The sequence below is a fragment of the Saccoglossus kowalevskii genome, chromosome 4 (genome assembly GCF_978046115.1).
Source record: "Saccoglossus kowalevskii chromosome 4, keSacKowa6.1, whole genome shotgun sequence".
NCBI classification, from domain to species: Eukaryota; Metazoa; Hemichordata; class Enteropneusta; family Harrimaniidae; genus Saccoglossus; species Saccoglossus kowalevskii.
The window spans coordinates 1,449,358-1,476,140 of NC_140644.1; the positions used below are offsets into that span (position 1 = coordinate 1,449,358).

Consider the following 26,783-nt stretch of genomic DNA (forward strand, 5'->3'; position numbering starts at 1 on the left):
TTCGGGGTCGATATGACGTCATTATTTAACAAAGCGCATGCGTCAGACTGCATATTTTTATTCTCAATGGCTGACAAGATCGTTGTTGTGGTTTGTCTGTAGAATCTCAAGAAATTCCCTGAAAATGCCGGTAAGGAAGCATGTCTTTATATAATATGGAGCGTAATTGGTAACAATGATACAATATCGTGGTCATAATTTAGAATTGTCCAGGTTAAGCGCAGTGACTGAAAAGAAAGCATAATGAAATTCTGACAGTGACACTTTTACTCAGTGGAGTCTGTAAGGATGGCTGCCATCTGCACAGTTACCCGGCGAGGATGTGATGAACCACAGTCCCTGTGGATGTACGTAGTAAAACAGAATTACATCGCACCATCGCCGGGTTATTGTGATCTTAACGACGAGAGATATGGATTTGTATGCACGACAACCGGCTATGCGTGTACAAGCAGACTTCACACTGTCCTGTAAGAGATTGACCATAAAAAAACTATGGACGGGGAGGTGGAAAAAATGTGAATTATTTTGTTGTTTAACTTAGGTTTGAGCTCGATTTTATTTTACATGTGCTTGACATAATGCTGTTACAACTATGGCATAACATTGTTGTGCCATTTGTTCTTCCCAGAAATTTAAACCACTGTGGCAATACAAATTCACATACTAATTTCCATAACATTTGCATATTATTTGCATGATTATTCCAAACAAAAAAAGGCTTACTAACATGTCCATTAAAATTTTTCAATTTGATTTAAAAAATCATCAATGGCACAGTCAAAATAAACCACTGTTGCAGTCAGGGTAATGACTGTGGCGGTGTCAAACAATTGTGGTGGTAAAACAAAATAAAGCACTTTGGTGGTACTGCCACGTTGTTTGTATCCTGGGGAGATCACTGATATATTGAGAGCTGCAAAACCAGGAGGGAGAGAAGGGACAAAGGCATAAGGTTTGAAATCTATGAATGCCATGGAGGTGATTGCCTTGATGCCCTTCAGATATTTTCAATTACAATATCAATCAGGCTGAAGCATTTTGATATGAAATAGAATTCAACTGCAAACAAATTGTCTGGAGATGAAGGCACAACTTTTATCATCAGTCCAATGTCTTCAACCAATAATTTATGTGCCTTGGCAACAAGTGTTGCCATGTGAATATGAGATCATCTTTTACAATGTATATATAAAAGTCATTAGTGAGATTGCTTTATCATATGTAGCAGGTCCTCACACTCACAGTGATATAAGAACCAATCTCTGGGTAATTGAATGTATTGCCCCAAATTCCTAGGAAATATTCTTGGCTGTTTTTGGTTCGTTCAGTTTGGACCAAATCAACTAGCCCCCAACTTCATGTACCAAATCATCTAGAAAACATCAGCAATTACTGATAGTGTGTTATATTAGTGTTACATCTCAATAGAATAGTTTGCTTGGATGAAAGTACTAGTAGTGACCTAACAGTCAGGTGTTAATTTTAGTGTTCTGTGTCATTAATTACAAAAGCCAATAATTGCTGAGAGACAAATTGAAGATGCACAATGAACTTTTGTTGTCAGGCAGTGTATGACATTATGTCATGTTTCTATGGTCCCCCTCCTCAAAAATATTGTCAGCCTTGGATGAATGACATCTTTCTGTTAATATCAACTGTTGAAATTACATGACAAGACATTCTGACAGCTGGTAAGCTACAGTGGAAGATGTGAGCAATGTAGAGCTGATAGTTTAAAATCTCTGTACAACAGTTAGATTATCAGAGACTATTAGTACTAATTTGTATTACTCTAATTTTAAACTATAATCTTTCTTTCTTTTTTGGCATTAGAGAAGTGAAGACAATGTTCGTGTGGTGGTACGATGTCGTCCCATGAATAACAAAGAGATAAGTCAAGGTTTCAAACAGACTGTCAATGTTGATAGAGTATCTGGACAGGTAACGATTACAAAACCTCAAGCTGGTCATGGTGAACCACCCAAGGTATTTACATTTGACACAGTGTTTCCCACAGACACAAAGCAAGTAGATGTGTACAATGAAACAGCTAGACCTATTGTGGATGCTGTGCTTGAAGGATACAATGGTAAGAAATGCTAAAATTTGACTCCCAGGGTAAATAGATGTTTTGATTGGAATACATTTACTATTTCAAAATGACAAGCAATAAATTAACATTGGATGAAGTTTCTTGAAAAAGCATGACTGATAATCAGTTTTAGCAAATGGAATTTTTCTTTCAATTAATGTAATTATAATTTAAAACTTGAATTTGTTGGTCAATGAGGATTAAATCTAGGCCGATAACTACCGTAACTTAGTTTCTAGTATTTTCTATAATTTAATAACAACTGTCATGCAACATTTAGTGTAACTACCTAGTGTCACGGTTATACATGTACAGTAAATGTGTTTCACATGCTTATACTTATCCACATAAATTTCACCGCTCGAAATTTTTGAGGTTTGACAATTATATGAAGATTCCGGTCCCCCGCAATCTTTTTAAAGCAGTTTTCTTACTTGCATCATAGAGCTCCTTATTAAGTTCAGTGTTTGCAATGGATAGCATAGTACAACGTTTCCCATAATGTGTCTTGTCGACTAGACAATAATGACGTTATGCAACGTGGAAACAAGGCTCCAACAAATTAAAAAAAAACAACTTTGCGATACGACTGTGTGGCACGGGCATACCCAGTTGTGGGACTCATACGTTTCAAAACATGAACATATGTAACCTTTTTTCACGCAATGTTGTCGGTCAACAATCATTTCATTGCAGGGATATACATAGTTCAGGGAACGTAACATTTTTTGCGGGATCTTTCAATTTATTTATTTTGAGACCCATTTGTACTTTTAAAATTGACGAGAACATTGTATATTAAATTCGAGAAGCATTCACATATTCAAAGTATATTGTTGACAGTCCCCTCGAACGAACCTATTATCATGACCAGCCAGGCCTATCACATCCACCAATAAACTAATCTAAGGCAGTACCCATAGCTTGGTTTGTCTTGTCATCGACAGTGGGGTGAAAACCATCTTTTTTCCTTCTCGTAACTGACCTAGTTCACCTCTGTTTCCACTGGAAAAATAAGAATCGATCAAGTTTACAACCCCTGCAACAACAAACGTTTTTTGTTTTTTTTGCACACATACTCTATGGAAGTTATTAGAATGTTTACACACAGTCCCTCCCCTTTCGTGCACACCTCAGCTCATGCCATCTGCACTTGCTTGGGCCGGACCCTTTTGTGGAGCACCAACGACACTCCTGGAGTGACTATATAAACAGCTCACAGCATATCATTTCTTATTAGCTCCATGATATCCCTTACATCATCAACTCCGTAATTATATAAACATACCTAGAGATTAAACAAACAACTCAGGATTAACACTTTGCATTTGCAATTGCCGAAAAGAGTAATTTTGCGGAGCACCCCAAGGCGATGTTTCCCGCTTTAGTGTCATTTGCATACTGAAAACTGGCAGCCATCTTTTGCTTTTATATATCTCAGCTCACAGTACATGTGATATATTTTGTAAACTGTACCTTCACTTACTCAAATGATTACCACAATACATGTACCGGTACATGCATCATCTCCAGGTACTGTACACCATTGTCAAAACCATATTGTCTGTTTACATGTACATGTGTGTATATAGTGATCTGTAGTGTTTGTTGTATATCCATGCATAATATATGTTCTCCAAAAGAAACATAATAACTAATTTGTACCAAGCATTAGAATTTTTCCATGATAATTTGCATAATTTACATGACTCCCTGCATTGTCTTGTTTGCAAATATTTACAGTGAAACTCTTCTTCTCTGTTCTCAGGTACAATCTTTGCATATGGACAGACAGGCACAGGAAAGACATTCACTATGGAAGGTGAAAGAAATAAACCTGAAATGAGGGGTGTCATCCCCAATTCATTTGCTCATATTTTTGGCCATATAGCAAAAGCAGCTGAAGATGTCAGGTAAGATTTTACAACATTCTCTCACCATACTGTGTTCATGGCTGTCATTTAATTTATAAAGCAATGGAAAATGGGAACTTGAAATGAACATGTCACATTGTATGAATTGGTAGAAGGAAAGTAATGTGCTAGTAGATTGTTAAATTTTACTTATTCTACCTTCAAAGGAAATTGATGCGACAAAACAATAATAGCATTGAGATTTTGATAGAAATTTTCTCAATTTCAGGATTCTATGGCATTCATGAATGCAGCATTTTGCAAGATGGTCAGTTAGGGTCTTCATGTCGAGGACCATAACAACATTTTAAATGCTAGAAAGTTTTGCTATTTTCACCGATTTTCTAAATTTGAAAAAATTCATCTCCTGTGAAATTAAAGCATTTTACAGTAGTTACAAGGTTGTGTAAATGATAATTTCAGGACATTTTCAGAGCTTGAACTTCTTGATGTTCTTGAAGGTACTGAATTTGATACATGCATCTAAAAATGCATTTTTGTATCTGACTTCAAGTACAATGAAGCAAACCAAAAAAATTAGACACAGTGTAGGGTATCCAAGGCATGACTTTTGTGGCCTTTGAATTTCAATTTATGTATTTTATCGTTTATGTGTACTTGGTAGCTTGTTTTCTTCTAAACGTGAGTGCCGGTAATCTTCCCATGCCTAACTAACATTAAGTTTTTTTTACACAAATATGCTAATTACATGGTATTATTATGCAAATGAATCACCATGCCTTGTCATTTACCTGGAGTATGTTCATGTTGTCGTCATCTTGAAGTGCTCTGGCTCTCCTAGAGGCTGCTCTATTTATATTTGACTGTTATGTAACGCCTGAACCAGGGCACCACAGGATGTTTTTGTACAGTGCTGAATAAGCTTGGTGAAAAGATGGCTGATGTTGTAATCGTTAATTAAAGAGCTGTTTAGGAATGTAGTGCTAAAGTAATTTTCAAACATAAAATTCTACAGTGTGCATTTTAAATATGACACGAGTTGAGAAACAACATACAAATAAATCATGTGACAATCTACTTCCCATTGATTATGTTCGTTTCATGCAACTTTCCCGGGTAAACGTTCCTGGGGAGAACACTGAATGATAAGGTTTTGGTATGTCCGTCTCTGAATATTTTATCTGTGATAACTAAACTTGATGTCTTCTTCAGCAAAGTTGCAATGGCATATTCTTTGATCACAACTTATTTGTTTTCAATTCTCTGACGCTTTCACAGAGGCATTATGTAAGTGATAAATCATGCATGTGGAAAGTTTAAATATGATTCAATATCATTTAGGATCATGGCATGGTACTAATTCTGCATACTGGTCCTGGGTTAAGGCTTGCACTGTAGATTACTTTATGTCCATTGAAAATTATCGAGTTATGACCCATCAAGTAAGGCCACATAAATAAGTTTGATTCTTGTAACCCAACATTATCTGATTTTTGCACTGATGCTGTATTTTATGGCTAAACTGGAAGTTGATAATTGGAAGCATCCTCAATTTCTGTTTCTAGCTGCATGCTGGACAAATTCTTCATCCGAAACTGTCATCATTTACATGTACATTGTTATGTGTTATGAAAGTGTCCATTTGCAAAATGCTTCAGGCTGTATAACGGTGTGGACTAACTTACTCTGTAGCATCTTATTGGCAACAATTGCAATTTGAAATAATGCAAAAAAATGAAAAGTTATACCTTCCTACCTATCTTGTTTTGTTTTCAATGTTACCAGAAACACACTATTTATTTTATTTGTCCTAAAGTGTAATGGCTCTGTTTTACTCACAGTCAAAATAAAGTAGTCTACGGTATTCTGCTCGTATTAGTACATTTTTAGCATGGTTTTTTTTCACAAGAAAGAAATCTATGCTTGTTTATATACAAAAATACATCCCAGAAAACGATGGAATTCCTGCATAAATCACCATATAAATGTATTAAAAATATTGCATCAGATTTAACCCTAATCTGGTCAAGTCAATGTAAAAGTACATCAGCCTGTCAGGATAAGGGCTAATACTACATTTACATGCTGGTATAATGTACATATTTCTGTTTTCATAAAAGGTTTTCTTCTCCTATGGGTATTCCTGGTGTATTCAAGTATGCTTGAAATGTGGTGTATGGTTCTAAAAACAGTGGTAGCACATCTGTGCAACTTTTAACAACAGACTTTATCATAGTTTCTCACTGCATGAGTAACCCTATTTGTTCTCTGATCGTTTACTTCATATTAGAGTACTTATAGTAGCTGTGCTTATTCTGAATATATTTATTTAATCTTTACAGCAAATTTTAAGATATTTGTGTACTACCGATATAAATTGTGATTTTTAATTTCTTTATTGTCACTGAAAAGTAAAATTCACTAAATTAAATAACAGTATATCTCATTGTTTATTAGCTGAATTTCAGTGATTTGTAATAAGCCATGGGAAAAAAATACAGTTGTACCAATTTAAAGAAAACAGATTTCTTTGTTTAAAAAATGGTACTGTCCTGTTAAATGCAGTGGGTTGTATTTAAGAGATGCTGAATTTTTCAAGTTACGGACATCAAGTTACGAAAACATTGCATTATAAAAATGTCCAAATTGTAACTTGATGTTCAATTGACAGAACTTTGAGTTACGGGCAACATACATTTTGTTTTTTGTTGAACGTCCACATTTAGTAACTCAACCTGCGAATTTCGGCAACCTAGATTTTTTGTTTTCTCCAATGTTCTATGTTTCCCGTCTGTCGAGGTTTGGTTAACTATAAAGTTTCTAAATTAGAATGTCAAAACAAAATCTATGTTAGTCATAATTGTGATTTATCCCTTCAACAAAAATAAATTTCAAATTATTATATTATCTTTAGATACAATGAGTACCGTACCATAACTTCTATTTGCAGCTACTTTTGATAAAAGATAATAATTTGTAAAGAAGTCTCAAAATGAGGACTTATTTAGTAGTTGCTATTCACATATATTTTGCTTGGATTTTGACCTTTGTTTTATTCACAATCAATTCATTTCATTTCATTTTTGTAGGTTCTTAGTCAGAGTATCATATCTTGAAATTTACAATGAAGATGTCCGTGATTTACTTGGAAAAGATCAACATGCAAGACTTGAGGTATGTCTGAACTCTTATTGTAGTTGTTACTTTGTTTATTCTCCTGCCGAGTAGTCTCTTGTCCTATTAATAAATATGATTGGCATTAGTATCCTGTTAGTTTAATACTGAATATGAAATTTTATAGGCCATTGCACATTTTGTGCACATAAATGTGCACAGTGATTAGTTAGCCAAGAACTGGCTGTTTTCACCCAGGAAGGTGAAATAACAATGCATTGTTGTTGTCATTAAAGCGGGACGGTCGTCACCTGCGTATGCACAGGAATTGAGTCCCAAGCAATGATGGCAACACACACTAAAAACGCAAAGACTCATGGGTAGACGCTTGTTTGTAAACATTGACATGCTATGGCCATCTGACACGTACGCAGGTGATGACTCCCCCACTTTGAATGTACATGGTACATGTTACTGTTAATAAAATAACTACTAGTTCTGATTGGTCAGCGACATTTGTTATCGGAATTGATGTCGCAATGCAACACCCTATTGGAGATGCATTTTTATGAGAAATCCTTTTTTCTCTATTGTAGGTTAAAGAGCGTCCAGATGTGGGTGTCTACGTTAAAGATTTGTCAGCATTTGTTGTAAACAATGCTGATGATATGGACAGAATTATGACTATGGGCAATAAAAACAGTAAGTCTCTTCAGTACACCGGTAGTGTGTATCCTCTGTTACAGTGATTAGATAAGAACTGATACATATACATATACAATTTGATCATATGTATACTGCCAAATCCAAGTTCAGTCACAGTGATTACCATATAGGCATTTTATATTTTATAATATCAGTTTTCAGTAGTGATATTAATCAATAGGTTGAAAGCTCCTAGTCAGGTGCCTGTTTGCAAGATGATTTTTTTCTTAGATTGGTGGTATGTTTTCAGCATGTGTATTTTAACTTTTCATGGACAAAATCACCATACCTGAAATTTTTTATCATAATTGTTGCTTAGAATTACTGCTGTAATATTCATAGTCACATACATTAATTGTGGGCTATGTAATTACAAAGCTGAAGAAATGTTAGACTTTAGCACTCGCAACAAGAAAATATGCCGAAAAGAGGACTTATGTTTATTATTTCACACAGTTCCGATTGATCTAGCGACTAGACTCGCTCGCAACTGCTACGTTTAGTGTACAATGTACGTAGCATACACAAGCACAAATAGCATCGTAAACATTCAGAATTTCGATACATTTCAGCACATGTAACTTGAAAATAAGTGGCTAGGACATCAGACTTAATATATTTCGCACAATGCAGATGTAGCTAGCACTCGCACTCACTCGCAACTACATACACATCGAAATTGCCACTTTGAGCGCTAGCAACTGACACGTTTTGCTACTTGCCATTTGCAACTGGTGTATTTATCCACCCTTACATACCTCACAGTTCTGGTTAACGACATAGTAGGGCTTGAACTTCACAAAAAAAGCAATTGCCTTCATTTTTTTTATTACCAGGGTATTTCCATATGCTAAATCCATTTTACAAATTGTGCCCTTACAAATGGGTGTGCCCCCTTGTGTAGATTGTTTGATGTGCTAGGTACATACTGTTAACTGTTTGGCTATCATTATTTGACAAATGTGAAAGTCTGAATTCGTGAGCATTCCCGGGTAATAATGAGAATTTGAATTACTGCCACCTGCAGTTATTCAGAATAGAAGTGAATCTCTGTGAATCTATGCATAACAAAACACTATTGGAATGGGAAACTAATATGATTGCCAGCATTCAGACATAATGAAAAGCATTGAAATTTGCTCAATTTCTAACTATCAAATATGTCACATAGTAGTAAAAGACCCTAATAAAGCTTTATGAATGCTCTTAGAATGCAATTTAGAGACAATTTCACAAAATGGCAAAAATTAGTCCAAGGTCCATAGCATTCGAAAAATCTTTTAAGTTGTTTTTAAATTACAGGAAGAGTAAAAAAATCTTTGAAAAGTCTTTAAATTTCTTCATACCATATCCTCAGAACTTTGATGAGCTTTGGTGATGATGTTGGCCTGAATTAAGGGTCAAAATGTCTTGGGGGGAAAAATGCAAGAAAGTTTGGGAAAAGGTCTGGAAAAGTATTGGAAGTAATTTGGCTCTTGGTGCTATGGACACAGGGTCCATAGTCACTGGCATCAAACAAAAATTTATAGTAGCAAAAATATAACATGTTTACAGTACCAGGGTACTCTGTGAATTGTCTGACTGTTATGAAATGGTGAAATTCTATGACTTAAACAATCTGTATATCTCTTTAATTCACTAGGATCAGTGGGAGCAACGGACATGAATGAACACAGCTCTCGCTCACATGCCATCTTTTCTGTCACCATTGAATGCAGTGAACCAGGACCAGATGGAAAGCATCGTGTCAGAGCTGGAAAACTGCATCTTGTAGATCTGGCTGTAAGTTGTCATTAGCTATATAAGTTTACTATGATTACAAGCAAGTAGTGTAAGTTGTCATTAGCTATATAAGTTTACTATAATTACTAGCAAGTAGCCAATGCATTTACTGCAGCATAAACATTACTTGACATATCAAAGGCTTCAAACTAAGTTTTGCTGACAATACAACTTAAAAAACTTTTATTTTTGATATAATAAAACTGACAATGGAATTATTTCTGAAATGAATTGTATAATTTTGCATCCTAGGGCTCTGAGAGGCAGTCAAAGACTGGTTCTACAGGACAGCGATTGAAAGAGGCCACTAAAATTAATCTCTCTCTCTCAACACTGGGTAATGTAATCTCAGCTTTAGTTGATGGTAGAAGTACTCATATTCCATACCGTAATTCTAAATTAACCAGACTACTACAGGATTCCTTGGGAGGCAATGCAAAAACAGTCATGGTGAGTAAGCACTTTTTCTCTCAGTCATTTGAAACATAAAACACACTTCTTAGAATTAAGCAATGGTACGGTGGTTAGGGTATTCGTCTTGCATCAGGGAGGTTGTTTATGCCGTATAAATCATTCTGCCCTGCCTTCCAAACAACTCGTTATTACCGGTAGGTTTGGAAGACTAGATTGCATGTGCTCTTCCAATTACCGTACTCGACGGCGTTAGCGCCCATGTTTGGGCAAACGCCCATCCCCCACTTTTGCGCAATTTTTATATTTGAGGTCACATTCGGCAAAGCGCCCACCCCTACAAAATGCAACTAATTTAAAACTTGGTCTTGCGTAACTAATCTTGGTAATCGTTTTTATATGATACAGTGTGGATATCGATCGCTGTGAACATGTTGTGAATGCGTAGAATACGATAACCATGTGTAAACTACGCTTCGACAATGACCTGTTAATAAAAGTAAAATGCGATAAATATTTCATGCTAAATTCAGTTTACCTCTCAAAAATGGCTAGTTACTAGTTTTTTGAAAAAAACATGTCGTTTATTCGCTGAAATCAATTCCAAAAGATCGTATCGATAATTCACTTCCGCATTGTGTTACTGGAAAGTCTTCGGTAATTTCCGAAGAATTGCGTCAGTCAAAACACAGCATTTTGATTAGTTAATAACCAACTTGACCCATTAGGTCAAAGGACGCTGCTGTAGGTCAAATCTGCAAATGCATCATGGTGGAAATAATATGACAATTTTGACTTTGACTGTGTTCCAACAGACTCAAATGTTTTTAATTCAGTAAATTATGGTGGTACGTAATTAATATTGTAATAAAATGTGCGTATTTTTTGTGATCATTTCTGTTTCTTCATTGTGAAAATCAATGATGATGCAACTAATTTAATAGTAAATTGATTTTCCCTCAAAGACGTAATTTGTCACTTGATGAATCAAAATTTTCATTTGCACTCTTTTTCGAGGGGGGTAAGCGCCCATCCCTAAAAAATCGTGATTTTCTGAGTTGAGGCCCCTGGGCGCTAACGCGGTCAAGTACGGTAAGTACCTGATACAACAAAGATAAGAGTTACAGCAGTGACATTGTCTGCTAATGTAGCCTGGCACAACAAATATTTGAAAAACAAAACAAAAAAATACACACTTCACCTCATAAATTGTGTGTTACTTGTCAGCATATGCACCACCCAGAAAAACACAGACAGATCACAGCACCCTTTGTTGACAAATTGATGAAACCTATGAAATTCATGCTCCAACACCACTCTATTGCAAAACCTTAGTATCTCTTCCTCACAACTTCTACAATGCTGGAAAAAGAAGAAAACAATTGCTTTAACATTTCTATTGCATATATTGTTCATACGTGTAAGCATGATAATTCATAACAATAGGGTACTCAACTACTGTTCTGCTGCACTGTTGTGTGGACTTGCTACTAATATTTTGCTTACAAACACATTATCAAGTGCATCTGCAAATAGCATATTACAATGGATGTTTACAAACTTTGAAAGACCACATGACATGCATACTGCTATCTCTTACAGTGTGCTAACTTTGGACCAGCTGATTACAACTATGATGAGACAATGAGTACATTACGATATGCAAACAGAGCTAAAAACATCAAGAACAGTGCCAAGATAAATGAAGATCCAAAGGATGCATTACTGCGTCAATTCCAAAAAGAAATTGAAGAGCTGAAAAAAAGATTGGAAGAAGGTAAAGACAAACAATAATTTCTATTTCTGATATCACAGACTGTTTCCATTAAGAATAATTTTGAACTATTCTGAAATTTCAAGATATGAATCGACAAGATAGTTGTAGTAGCCATTATACTTTTTTGAATTTTTTGAAAGAATAAATTAACGAGGACAAATTTATCAACTAACTTCTATTTCATATGTAAATTTGTCATTTTATTTGCTGGGGAGAACACTACTGTATTTGCTCACTTAGTAGTGTAGTAGTGATTATTTGAATAACAGAGATGTGTTCTTGGGCATAATTAGTCAAACTTTAATGATTCAATATATAGTACCTGCAACAGTTGGTTTACACACGCTTGTATTGGAGATGCTCTTTTAATAGACCGAATACAGTAATAATGATTGTATAAATTTTTTAGGGAAGAACTAAGGATGATGGTGCTGCACTTCCAGTCATGTCATGATGTTTCACCATAATATCTCCTTCATTTTTGTAGGTTATATTAGAAAAATGAATAGTTTATAGAATATTTATAAAATGTGGGAAATATTTAATTATGCAGAATGATAAAGCAAGACAATTGACATCATTTGTATGCCCTAGTACACCTATGATGGGGAAATAGACAATAGCAATATACATGCATAATTTTGTCAATATATTTTCAATAAAATTAATACAGATTTGTAGCCAATAACAAATTATGCAAGACAATGCATTACTGACTGAACATAGAGTGACTGAATAGTGTTTTTGCTATATTTGAAATTTGTTAATTTATCTCCATTCCCAAATAAACTTATTATAGAGTCTAGTATTTTGGAGTGAAAGATTATGGAGTTAAAATGTCTGTCATGGGCATTGTATACAATGCTAAGATTCAAATTTGATCTCCATCAAACCTGTAATTCATCTGAACAAGTTTTGTTTTGGTGGGCATGTTTGCTTTCATCAATTAATACAAGGTATTGCTAACAATTGTCTTAAGCTTGTATCATATGTTGACAGTCTTGTACATGGACATAGTGAACATTTACTTTATGACGTTTTGCTTCTAACCATTCTTTTCAGTATCTCAACATCCCATTACCAACTAATCTAACAAGTATTTCCCTTTCCATAATCTTTTCAATTTATTTCATGTTTTTGAATCGCTTGTCCTCGGATTGTATTTACAGACGGTACGATTTCTCAATTGCTGCTTCTTTACATGTGTGATAGCAAATAATCAAGCTTATTTTCCTAACTAACAAACCAGTTGTATTTTACATTAGAATATATTCTTTTTTTTAGAATTGTTTTTTTTTTTACTGTTTTCAACCTATTTTCACATCTCACCCTTTTACTGTCATTTTCAATCCTTTCTCCATCCTATGTCTCTCTCTCTTTTTCTTTCGTCACCGTTTCCTTCACAGAAAGCTCTCAGGATTCTGACTTTTCTGATAGTTCCGGTAATGTTAAATAGTTGTGTGATGTTTGTTATTATTTGCATGCAACTTGTCACATGTGTTTGCAAAGAGTCATTATGTGGATTCCACCTATATATGAATGAATATATACAATGCGACATGAAACCTTTTTTTTAAAATCTTGTTACTTCAGTATTTAGTTGCTAAAATTCTAAAGGTTGTGACTTTTATGTTGCTTTTCGCAAGTTGATGCTGGCTTAAAAATTAAAGAATTTTTGATTGGCTTCCGCTTACAATGTAATATGTTATATATAGCATGTCAGTTGCACCTTATTAGTTCAATATTAGTTGGACCTTCTAATTTTTGCTTAAACAATAATTTTATATTTTGTTCCAGGAATTCAAGCAAAATAAAAAAAAATAATCACATTAAGATGATGTCAATGTCTCATACTTTTGAATCTTTCCATATTTTGTTTCCATTTTTAACACTTTTTGACATCCCTTATCTACAACCACTAACTCTCCTATAGTTGTTACCACTCAAACAATATGATTAATTCTTTCTAATCAATTCAGTCATTTCCAAAAATAATAATTTGTACATGGTCCAATTAATATATACTAATTACGATATCAACTGACAAACATACTCACAACTTCCATTTTTGTCATTTTTAATTCTGTGTGATTAACTACAAATGCCAGGCTGCATATATTCATTCATTTGTTGTCTTTACACTGATTGTGAATCTTATTATACAATCCTTGATTTGTATCCTTAAAACTTGTATATAGTTTGTTCTAGGCAAATTATACCACTATAAAATCAAGCAGATTGAACATGATTTGTCACATGACATGATTTTAAGTAATTTTGAACAATACAATTGGCTAAGATCTAACGTGTGATATTTCTAAACTATTTTGAGCAAAGGATACATAATCAAGGAACATTTCCTGAAATGCAAAATTCTGATTTTCTGGAATACACTTTGATCTTATTGCTATTTAGGTGAGTACTACTCAGGGTCATCTGGTAGCGAGGAAACTGATTCAGATGATGAGGGAGAAGTTGGAGAAGATGGACAAGTGAAAAGACGAAGAAGAAAAAAGAAGAAAGGTAGATTCATAGTTTGCATTCTCTCTTAATCGTCAATCATGTCTAGACTGTTAACTTATAAAATAAACAAATATCATGCTGTTACTCATCAGTCATTCTTTATGCTTATTGTTTCATTTACAATTTGTTACCTCCACTATCATACTTGATTGTTTGTGGCAATTGTATTTGTCCACAAAAGTGTGCCCCCAAAACCTATTTATAGATTGTTCAGTTGAGAATGAAACTTATATTTGTTTGTTATATTACGTTGACATTCTAAGAGTGTGAAATTCTAAGGCTGAAAATGCTCCAAGGGGCTTAGATCTGAAAATGAGTTCTGCTCTTATTGTAATCATAGGCTGTGGAGAGTAGAGTCATGCTGTAATAGACAAAACCAACTCTAACATCAGAAAGATTGGGAGTCTGGTTTACTTCAGTCTGCAGTCTGTTTTCATGATGGCCATCAGTATAATCTTAGTCATTTCACACTTTAATCTGGTTTGCTGTCTCCATATCAATGTAAATTGACATGCTTGTGGAGATTCTACAGAACACAGGGGCAACAAAAACAAAAGACATTGCACATATAATCTCCTGAGGGCAGCATAACTTTTGGAAACAAATTATGATTGTACATCAGGTAAGAAAAATCTGTCTCCAGAGAAGATGGCGGAGATGCAGAAAAAGATAGATGCGCAGCGCAAGACATTAGAGGACACCAAGGGTATGGCAGAGGAAGAAAGAAACAAAGCACAGTCAGAGTTAGAAAAAAGAGAAAGTGAACTACATAAGGCACAGTAAGTATACAGCAGATATTACTGTTGGTTATTACATATAGTATGCATATCTACAGCAGAACACAATGAGTTGTATTAAACTCTACTATGCATCGCTTGACACTTGTCCTGTACTTCATCTTTGTGGTATCCACTTTCCTACAATTCTAGTCAAATTAAATTGTTTTCCTACTGAGCAATGCTTCATGCGAGACAACTTCATATTATATATAATGTGAAACTCACTAAATATTTGTATTCATTTCAATAATAATGAATGACTTTTTCATCCCATCAATAGATATGAAGATAATTTCACCATAGAAAAGAAATGATTCATGAATCAGATAACTGTATATAATTAAATAACAACAAAATCATTTATTAGAAATGTTTTTCTCATTTTAATACTACCTATAACTTGATGTGTGTACATGTTACTTTATAACTTTCTCAGTATTATGTATGCATTGAAACGCATACCAGGAAGTAGTGGGACTGGGGTGCAAGAATGACTCCTGCCTTTTTCATGGTTCAGTCCTAACATGTCAGTTTGTTGATATTCGATGAAAGGGAATCTTATTTTTGTAACATTGATTGGTACACCTGCAAGCACAATATCATGCGTGCAACTTAACGGTATGCATGCTTATGCTAAACACTGCATCTTTCACCTCCAGGAAAGTGGACTATACACCTGTCCTTGTTGTGATTGATAATAATTTTTTGTGGGGTTGTTAACTAGAGAATTTGTTATTGAATGTTAGTAAAACTTGGATTATAATTAATGAGATATCAGCCAAAATATTGCCTTTACTTGTTTACTCAATAATAACTACTGGTTATTAGTACCTGTTAAAGCGAAGTCCCAAAACAAGGACCTCAGTACATGCATGTGCATCCAGGCATCTGTGTGTTCGTTTGTATCCAGATTAAATTTTCTTTTTACAACTACTCATGCAGTTTCAGCTCTGTTACAAGCACATGTTTAGAAGCAAACAAAATTGCATTTAATGTATTAAAATATGACTTGTACTGACCATAGACACACCTATGTGATTTATGTAAGCTACTAATTGAACAAACATGGTGTGTTAAGGTAGAAGCCTAGTAAATCGCCTGACATTGTCTCATGGTACAATTAAATAGCATTATTTTGTGTGTTACAGTTAAGCTTTTTGAGAAATGTGTCCTAATGTTTCTTGAAAATTGCTATTTTTAGAACAATTCCATAGAACCCAATGTTAAAGAAAAATTTCATTTTTTGACACTTTTTAAAACCCAGATTCAGAACAACAAAAAGTACTCCATCATCAACAATTTATGATTTTTTCAGCCTATGTCACCAGGCTAGATTTTGATATACTGCATAATATCTCTGCCATAGCAACCTGTGGTAAAAGTGTTATAATAGTGTCAAAATGACGACTTTCCACTAAAATACAACCATCAATTTCTCGAAAAAAAGGCTGGTGGCCCCCAACTTTTTTTAGGTCAATATCCTTATATTGCCTTGGAGTACAATTTATTGCAAAATGAATAAATTCTGGGTATTTTAATTTATGAGTAGGCTTCTACCTTAAGTATCCTAAAATATCAGCCATGTTCAGGGACTGTCTAGCCTGCAATTTATAATATGTGACCCAAATATTACTCTTTCTTGTGGACCCTATATCTCAAGTAATGTCACTGTTGTTTTCAGACAAGAACATGATTCCTTGGTGGATAAACTGAAAGCCATTGAGAAAAAAGTAATTGTTGGAGGAGTTGATCTGCTTGAGAAAGCGGAAGAGCAAGAAAAGTTACTGGAAGAGTCAGCTAAGGAGTTGAATGAAAGGAAGCAGAAAGAAGAAGAAATGAGAAAACTGCTTCATGAAAAAGAGGTTAGTGGGTGATTCATTGATATGTGAGCTTGGTACATTTGTACTAAATCTGGTGGCATGTGTTTCTTATATATTTTGAAGCAATTACAATACTACATAATCTTTATGATGATTCTGTTATTTAGATACAATTTTACATGTTTTTCATGAGAGAATAGCAGCAGTAGAAATATCTGCAAAAATGCATCTTTTTTTCAGGATTTGTGATTTCTTATCAAAATGTAAACAAAGCCTGAAATGTAAAAATATATATGAAACTAATTTTTGATTTTGACCTTGATTCTGAGTAGTAACTTCTCATATTTGAGCAGTTCTGTGTGTATTTTTACTAACTGTATTTATGGTTTCACTTCCACATATATTACCATCACGTGATAGTCATCAAGTTAGTAGGAAAATGTATTGATGCTTTACAATGGCCATACAATATCAGTAATGGCATATTCAATTCAGTGGTGCAGTTTAACTTCTGCTTATTATGATGAAAGATTTGTTGTACTCATTCATACTGTGTTGACTTACAGCAAGAAAGAATGGACATAGAAGAGAAGTATTCAAATTTACAAGAAGAAGCTGCTGGAAAAACTAAGAAATTGAAAAAAGTCTGGACCATGTTGATGAGTGCAAAATCAGAGGTGAGTTTAACGGTGTGCAATACTGGTAATACCATCTTAGAGTACCGTATAACTGGATGGTTTGATCATGGGCAATAGATTCTGAGACAGAAGTATAGATATACAAGTCTTATTAACAAATTTGTGCTATTAACCCTTTCACCACCAGTTCCTTCTTTTCATCATAAATTCACAAAATAGTTCTGTTTATAGTCTGCACTTTCTTCAGAAGATTGGGACAAAAATAGCCAAATTTTTTGAGTGAAAACTGAAAATTGACTTAAATTTTGTCTGTTGGCTAAGGCAGGAAAGTCTGGTGGTGAAAAGGTTAAAAACATCATTGCCAATTGGTAATACCATCACATGTGTATCTTTGCAGTGTGACGTAATATAGAACAGATAATATTTCTGAAGGGGTGGTCACATTAAAACAGGGGGTTTATTTATACACAGGATTGCTCATATGTTATGCCTTGAAACTGCCTAAAAGTGGTCACTATAGACAGGTGGTCTTTATGTAGATGTGGTCACTATATAAAGGTTTAACTGTTTTGTGTTTACAGATGGCAGATTTACAGCAGGAACATCAAAGAGAGATGGAAGGACTATTAGAAAACGTACGTCAGTTGAGTAGAGAGCTCAGACTACAGATGGTAGTCATTGATAGTTTTATTCCACCAGAATTCCAAGATATGATTGAACAGTATGTACATTGGAATGAGGACATCGGTGAATGGCAACTGGTAAGATTTATTGATTTCTTTTGAAGATGCTTCACAGCCAATACTGCTAAAAACAAAGGCTTTTTAGCCTCCTGTTAAATTAAAAAATCCACCAGTCACCTACTTATTTTATATTTTGCAGTATCTCAACAATAAGCTCATACAATTAATCTTACCATGTGACTAAAATATCATATATTCTCAGTGGCGTAGCTATGTCAGAGAAAATTCTATGTTGCATGGACTGTACGATGTGTTTCCAGTGGCTCGAAAAAACGGCACAAACTCAACTTTGAGGCAATCTTGAGCAACCACATTGATATATGTTGCACATGTGGGAATGGTCATGTTTCAATGTTCAGGAAAGTCTGAACAACTAGACAGTAAAGCCAGTAAAGAACAGTTTTTGACCAGTGTTGTCACTGGTAATGATTGTCGTATAATGATATTGCACTGATGTTTGTTCTAGAGAATTGTAGAAAAACCATTAAAAAAACTACTGTTTGTTCATAGTTGCATGTATTTATAATTTTTGTGTATTTTTTGATAGAAATGTGTAGCATATACAGGTAACAATATGAGAAAGCAGACACCACTTCCAGATAATGTTAATAATAAAGAGAAGACGTATGGTGAACCTGATCTTTCTCACATCTATCTATCATACACTGGTGATCCCGTACATCAACAGAGAAATAAATCAGCTAGGACAGGCAGACCAAAGACTGGATCAGCAAGACCAAAGACTGGCAAAAAGTATGTAGTGGTCAAGTGCCAAGTTTGATTATTTCTGAATGTGTAATAGGTACAGGTAATCCCTGCAATATGATTTTGGATTAAAAGTTGATTATATGTGAGAGTTGCAGTAAAGACCACTAAAAAAGACAGACTGTCAGCACAGTATATTCTTTGGGGGTATGTGTTTTTCTTGCGTTACTTGTGAAATCAAACGTAAAAATAGGACAAGCAAAGGTTATAGTGTCATAGTCGTGTTAAAACATCCCAGGTATTTTCAAGCCTAATAATGCGCAATCCACATTTGATGACGGTAAATTTGATGAAGTAAGGGTATCTCAATGCCATATTCTCTTCTGAAAAATCAGCATTTTGACATTGAGCTATAGAAAACAAGATTCAAGTTCAAAATTGATCCTGCAAAAAACAGAATTCATGATGTCAGATTTGTACACATATTCCACACTGCACAATACTATATGAAGTGGCACACTCGTTTTGCAATGTAAAAAGTACTCATGTTAAGTGACCAAATAAATCTAGGAAATGACACACAAAGGGACACTGATGACCCAAGGACAAAAACACATTAAATGAAGGAATACAAAAAATGACAGGCATGGCATGTACAGGATCTCTGATAAACCAGATTGACACATTAAACAATAGGCATTGCTGGACTTTTTGTAGTAAAGGATTCATATGAACACAACCAAAACATTTTTGAACATGTTTTTGAAGTGTTTTATTGACAGATCAATTGTTTTCACTGCCAGATGTTTAATAACACTGTATAAGTATAGCCTTTATATACTAAAGTAGATGAAATCAATCTTATAAATTGTTTTGTTTCTCATTTACAGGAACAGAAAGTCAATGGATATAGATTCAGTGATTGCTCAGTGATGAGCTTTTCCTGGATCAACATGACATCATTGTAATACCCTCCATCTTAGAGCAAAGACCCAATCACACATATGAATAAATATTTGGAGTTAAACACATTAAGTTTTAGAACGCCATTGTTAGTATACTGACCATTGAGATTCTCACGAATTCATCCCATGCCCTGATACACTCATGATACTTATCTTAAAGGATAAGTCTGAGCAAACAACAGTGATTCCAGATGAAAAAGCTCCACAAATAAAGGAGAATGCAATTTACATTTTTTTTATATCACATTTTATTCTCTAGATATTTTCACCAGTATTATGTAGTCCACCATCTTGATTTTCCAGCAAAGGATTTTGGGTAAAGTATGACATCATATCCATATCATCATTTGTGGCTATGATGTCATATTTTAGCAATCATACTTTATGATGTTTGCGTGGGCTTTTCCTTTAAATAAAAGTAGCATGACATCAGCAGCTTGTTATCATAATATGGATGGTTTATATTGTCTTGTCACTTTATTGTAAATTATTTTTATGTTTAATTTATACATGCATGTGTTGAAAGCAATGGCAGTACAGTACTTTGGTTGTATGTGTGAAGCTGACAACTCATAAGTACACAGTGTATTGTATTGGTGTGTATATATTGGTCACAGTAATATAAATAAGTCAAGAGAAATGTCCTTGCTGTATTTCAGATAAAGTGAAGTATTTAATTCATGCTCCTGTGTGTGTGTTTTTAACATTTTCACAAATGAAAAAGTCATTTTTTTATTTTTCCAATCAACTGAACAGGAATTTATGTACCATTGTGTTTGGGTGTGTTCCAATTCAGTAGTGTTTTTTAAGGCGGGATAGTTGATTCATGTATTCTGTCAGTAGCTTGATGTTCACTTACCACTTCATGTGGAAGAGAAGATGTTCCATAATTGAATTCATGCCACTTGTGTCTTTTTTATTACCATTCACATTATGGTAATATGTTTATTATAGTGTATGGTGACTCTTAATGGTTACCCTTGAATTTCAAGTTAATATTTATTGATTATTGTCACTATAGAAGAGTTTTTAAACACTCCTGTGAACTGCAAGTATTTTGCCCTATGTCTATAAAGTTTGTTAAACATATACCAATATGTGATAACCTAAGTCTTTCTGAAAACTACTACCCCCCCCCCTGTCCCATGCATAACATTGTACCCCAGGTGCCTCCATCTGTTTTTTCAGTTTCTCAACCAGGTAGCAAACAGAGATAACAGATAAAGGCAGCTGGGGGTAATGATACTGGTATACGTAAACTTTACATTATGATCATGGTTTGTTATCTACATTTTATGTTATATGCCATATTTCTTCTATTGAAAGTGCTATGCATGAGTGAATTTTCTTCACTGAAGGCACACATACTTTAATGTTTGTTAACCTCGACTTTATCTATGCTCAGTTGGAAACTGAAGTACATCCCTAATAGATGAACTATGGTACATATTATTGCATTGCAATTGTTCTATAATTTATATGTTTAATATATTGAGAGCAATCTGTAGGGTCTGTTTTGTACATATATTAAAATCAACTTTGTTTTTTGATGAATAAATTATATTGTTTTTCTTGTACACAAGAATGCAACTGCAGTGTCCTATATGGTGAGATATTCATACAATGTCACTTAATTGGTTGGGGCCCATTTATTTGAGAAAGGGGTGGCCTACATTGTGACTGAGTGGATTTCAATTGTGGTGACTAGATAAATCATTTAGATATTTAAGAGGCTTTCAGAGTGAGATGTAAATTTAAAATGTTCAATAGAAATATATCAAAGAAACCGTGAGCTGGAAATGTAATGGAACAAATATAATGATAATTACTATTTGGAAGGGGAGTGGTTATCTAGTCTGGAATCCTGCCATTCAGAGTTCTCTTCCCAGTGCACTTGAGAATGGCCTGGCGAATCACTACGTGATTATGTAGATGGCACAGAATTCTGTGTCATCATTGATTGGCTGGCTGTCTCCATGACTTCAGTACATTACTGATTGACTGTCTCTATCACTTCAGTACATTACTGATTGGCTGTCTCCATGACTTCAGTACATTACTGATTGGCTGTCTCCATGACTTCAGTACATTACTGATTGGTTGTCTCCATGACTTCAGTACATTACTGATTGGCTGTCTCCATGACTTCAGTACATTACTGATTGGCTGTCTCTATCACTTCAGTACATTACTGATTGGCTGTCTCCATGACTTCAGTACATTACTGATTGGCTGTCTCTATCACTTCAGTACATTACTGATTGACTGTCTCCATGACTTTAGTACATTACTGATTGGCTGTCTCTATGACTTCAGTACATTACTGATTGGCTGTCTCCATGACTTTAGTACATTACTGATTGGCTGTCTCTATGACTTCAGTACATTACTGATTGGCTGTCTCCATGACTTCAGTACATTACTGATTGGCTGTCTCCATGACTTCAGTACATTACTGATTGGCTGTCTCTATGACTTCAGTACATTTCTGATTGGCTGTCTCCATGACTTCAGTACATTACTGATTGGCTGTCTCTATCACTTCAGTACATTACTGATTGGCTGTCTCTATGACTTCAGTACATTACTGATTGGCTGTCTCTATGACTTCAGTACATTACTGATTGGCTGTCTCCATGACTTTAGTACATTACTGATTGGCTGTCTCTATCACTTCAGTACATTACTGATTGACTGTCTCCATGACTTCAGTACATTACTGATTGGCTGTCTCTATGACTTCAGTACATTACTGATTGGCTGTCTCCATGACTTTAGTACATTACTGATTGGCTGTCTCTATGACTTCAGTACATTACTGATTGACTGTCTCCATGACTTCAGTACATTACTGATTGGCTGTCTCCATGACTTTAGTACATTACTGATTGGCTGTCTCTATCACTTCAGTACATTACTGATTGACTGTCTCCATGACTTCAGTACATTACTGATTGGCTGTTTCTATGATTTCAGTACATTACTGATTGGCTGTCTCCATGACTTCAGTACATTACTGATTGGCTGTCTCCATGACTTCAGTACATTACTGATTGGCTGTCTCCATGACTTCAGTACATTACTGATTGACTGTCTCTATGACTTCAGTACATTACTGATTGGCTGTCTGCATGACTTCAGTACATTACTGATTGGCTGTCTCTATCACTTCAGTACATTACTGATTGGCTGTCTCTATGACTTCAGTACATTACTGATTGGCTGTCTCTATCACTTCAGTACATTACTGATTGGCTGTCTCTATGACTTTAGTACATTACTGATTGGCTGTCTCCATGACTTCAGTACATTACTGATTGGCTGTCTCCATGACTTCAGTACATTACTGATTGGCTGTCTCCGTGACTTCAGTACATTACTGATTGGCTGTCTCTATCACTTCAGTACATTACTGATTGGCTGTCTCTATCACTTCAGTACATTACTGATTGGCTGTCTCCATGACTTCAGTACATTACTGATTGGCTGTCTTTATGACTTCAGTACATTACTGATTGGCTGTCTCTATCACTTCAGTACATTACTGATTGGCTGTCTCTATAACTTCAGTACATTACTGATTGGCTGTCTCTATGACTTCAGTACATTGCTGATTGGCTGTCTCCATGACTTCAGTACATTACTGATTGGCTGTCTCTATGACTTCAGTACATTACTGATTGGCTGTCTCTATGACTTCAGTACATTACTGATTGGCTGTCTCTATCACTTCAGTACATTACTGATTGGCTGCCTCTATTACTTCAGTACATTACTGATTGGCTGTCACCATGACTTCAGTACATTACTGATTGGCTCTCTCCATGACTTCAGTACATTACTGATTGGCTGTCTCCATGACTTCAGTACATTACTGATTGGCTGTCTCTATGACTTCAGTACATTACTGATTGGCTGTCTCCATGACTTTAGTACATTACTGATTGGCTGTCTCAATGACTTCAGTAAATTACTGATTGGCTGTTTCTATGATTTCAGTACATCACTGATTGACTTTCTCCATGACTTCAGTACATTACTGATTGGCTGTCTCCATGACTTCAGTACATTACTGATTGGCTGTCTCTATGACTTCAGTACATTACTGATTGGCTGTCTCTATGACTTCAGTACATTACTGATTGGCTGTCTCTATGACTTCAGTACATTACTGATTGGCTGTCTCCATGACTTTAGTACATTACTGATTGGCTGTCTCTATCACTTCAGTACATTACTGATTGGCTGTTTCCATGACTTCAGTACATCACTGATTGACTTTCTCCATGACTTCAGTACATTACTGATTGGCTGTCTCCATGACTTCAGTACATTACTGATTGGCTGTCTCTATGACTTCAGTACATTACTGATTGGCTGTCTCTATGACTTCAGTACATTACTGATTGGCTGTCTCCATGACTTTAGTACATTACTGATTGGCTGTCTCTATCACTTCAGTACATTACTGATTGACTGTCTCCATGACTTCAGTACATTACTGATTGGCTGTCTCTATGACTTCAGTACATTACTGATTGGCTGTCTCCATGACTTTAGTACATTACTGATTGGCTGTCTCAATGACTTCAGTAAATTACTGATTGACTGTCTCCATGACTTCAGTACATTACTGATTGGCTGTCTCTATGACTTCAGTACATTACTGATTGGCTGTCTCCATGACTTTAGTACATTACTGATTGGCTGTCTCTATTACTTCAGTACATTACTGATTGGCTGTCTCAATGACTTCAGTACATTACTGATTGGCTGTTTCTATGATTTCAGTACATTACTGATTGGCTGTTTCCATGACTTCAGTACATTACTGATTGGCTGTCTCAATGACTTCAGTACATTACTGATTGGCTGTCTCCATGACTTCAGTACATTACTGATTGGCTGTCTCTATCACTTCAGTACATCACTGATTGACTTTCTCCATGACTTCAGTACATTACTGATTGGCTGTCTCCATGACTTCAGTACATTACTGATTGGCTGTCTCTATGACTTCAGTACATTACTGATTGGCTGTCTCCATGACTTCAGTACATTACTGATTGACTTTCTCCATGACTTCAGTACATTACTGATTGGCTGTCTCCATGACTTTAGTACATTACTGATTGGCTGTCTCTATCACTTCAGTACATTACTGATTGACTGTCTCCATGACTTCAGTACATTACTGATTGGCTGTCTCTATGACTTCAGCACATTACTGATTGGCTGTCTCCATGACTTTAGTACATTACTGATTGGCTGTCTCTATCACTTCAGTACATTACTGATTGACTGTCTCCATGACTTCAGTACATTAGTGATTGGCTGTCTCTATCACTTCAGTACATTACTGATTGGCTGTCTCTATGACTTCAGTACATTACTGATTGGCTGTCTCTATGACTTCAGTACATTACTGATTGGCTGTCTCCATCACTTCAGTACATTACTGATTGGCTGTCTCTATCACTTCAGTATATTACTGATTGCCTGTCTCTATGACTTCAGTACATTACTGATTGGCTGTCTCTATCACTTCAGTACATTACTGATTGGCTGTCTCCATGACTTTAGTAAATTACTGATTGGCTGTCTCCATGACTTCAGTACATTACTGATTGGCTGTCTCCATGACTTCAGTACATTACTGATTGACTGTCTCCATGACTTTAGTACATTACTGATTGGCTGTCTCTATCACTTCAGTACATTACTGATTGGCTGTCTCCATGACTTCAGTACATTACTGATTGGCTGTCTCCATGACTTCAGTACATTACTGATTGACTGTCTCCATGACTTTAGTACATTACTGATTGGCTGTCTCTATCACTTCAGTACATTACTGATTGGCTGTCTCTATCACTTCAGTAAATTACTGATTGGCTGTCTCTATGACTTCAGTACATTACTGATTGGCTGTCTCCATGACTTTAGTACATTACTGATTGGCTGTCTCAATGACTTCAGTAAATTACTGATTGGCTGTTTCTATGATTTCAGTACATTACTGATTGGCTGTCTCTATCACTTCAGTACATCACTGATTGGCTGTCTCTATGACTTCAGTACATTACTGATTGGCTGTCTCCATGACTTCAGTACATTACTGATTGGCTGTCTCCATGACTTCAGTACATTACTGATTGGCTGTCTCCATGACTTCAGTACATTACTGATTGGCTGTCTCCATGACTTCAGTACATTACTGATTGGCTGTCTCCATGACTTCAGTACATTACTGATTGGCTGTCTCCATGACTTCAGTACATTACTGATTGACTGTCTCTATCACTTCAGTACATTACTGATTGGCTGTCTCTATCACTTCAGTACATTACTGATTGGCTGTTTCCATGACTTCAGTACATCACTGATTGACTTTCTCCATGACTTCAGTATATTACTGATTGGCTGTCTCCATGACTTCAGTACATTACTGATTGGCTGTCTCTATGACTTCAGTACATTACTGATTGGCTGTCTCCATGACTTTAGTACATTACTGATTGGCTGTCTCCATGACTTCAGTACATTACTGATTGGCTGTCTCTATTACTTCAGTACATTACTGATTGGCTGTCTCCATGACTTCAGTACATTACTGATTGGCTGTCTCCATGACTTCAGTACATTACTGATTGACTGTCTCTATGACTTCAGTACATTACTGATTGGCTGTCTGCATGACTTCAGTACATTACTGATTGGCTGTCTCTATGACTTCAGTACATTACTGATTGGCTGTCTCTATGACTTCAGTACATTACTGATTGGCTGTCTCTATCACTTCAGTACATTACTGATTGGCTGTCTCTATGACTTTAGTACATTACTGATTTA

General features: G+C 35.3%; 1 protein-coding gene across 2 annotated transcripts; it reads left to right on the forward strand.

The window, feature by feature from the left end:
- Nucleotides 1-50: 50 nt before the first annotated feature.
- On the forward strand, nucleotides 51-21,516 carry LOC100372532 (kinesin-like protein KIF3A). 2 transcript variants are annotated; one of them, XM_078011846.2, is made up of 16 exons: nucleotides 51-130; nucleotides 1,837-2,092; nucleotides 3,864-4,008; nucleotides 7,059-7,143; nucleotides 7,680-7,785; nucleotides 9,431-9,570; nucleotides 9,823-10,020; nucleotides 11,584-11,758; nucleotides 13,165-13,200; nucleotides 14,174-14,281; nucleotides 14,904-15,060; nucleotides 16,742-16,922; nucleotides 17,447-17,557; nucleotides 18,100-18,279; nucleotides 18,809-19,014; nucleotides 19,857-21,516. In XM_078011846.2, the coding sequence occupies exons 1-16, from the start codon at nucleotides 125-127 to the stop codon at nucleotides 19,897-19,899; spliced, it is 2,133 nt and encodes a 710-aa protein (XP_077867972.1). In that variant the 5' UTR covers nucleotides 51-124; the 3' UTR covers nucleotides 19,900-21,516. The 2 variants fall into 2 exon arrangements, with proteins under 2 accessions (XP_077867972.1, XP_085353750.1); XM_085497624.1 differs by lacking the exon at nucleotides 13,165-13,200.
- Nucleotides 21,517-26,783: the final 5,267 nt, after the last annotated feature.

What these genes read in the sequence shown, in the direction of transcription:
- LOC100372532 (XM_078011846.2), top strand. An exon ending in ATCAACATGCAAGACTTGAG is followed by an intron (nt 7,144 to 7,679) that starts GTATGTCTGAAC and finishes TCTCTATTGTAG; the next exon opens with GTTAAAGAGCGTCCAGATGT. An exon ending in AAGAAGAAAAAAGAAGAAAG is followed by an intron (nt 14,282 to 14,903) that starts GTAGATTCATAG and finishes ATTGTACATCAG; the next exon opens with GTAAGAAAAATCTGTCTCCA.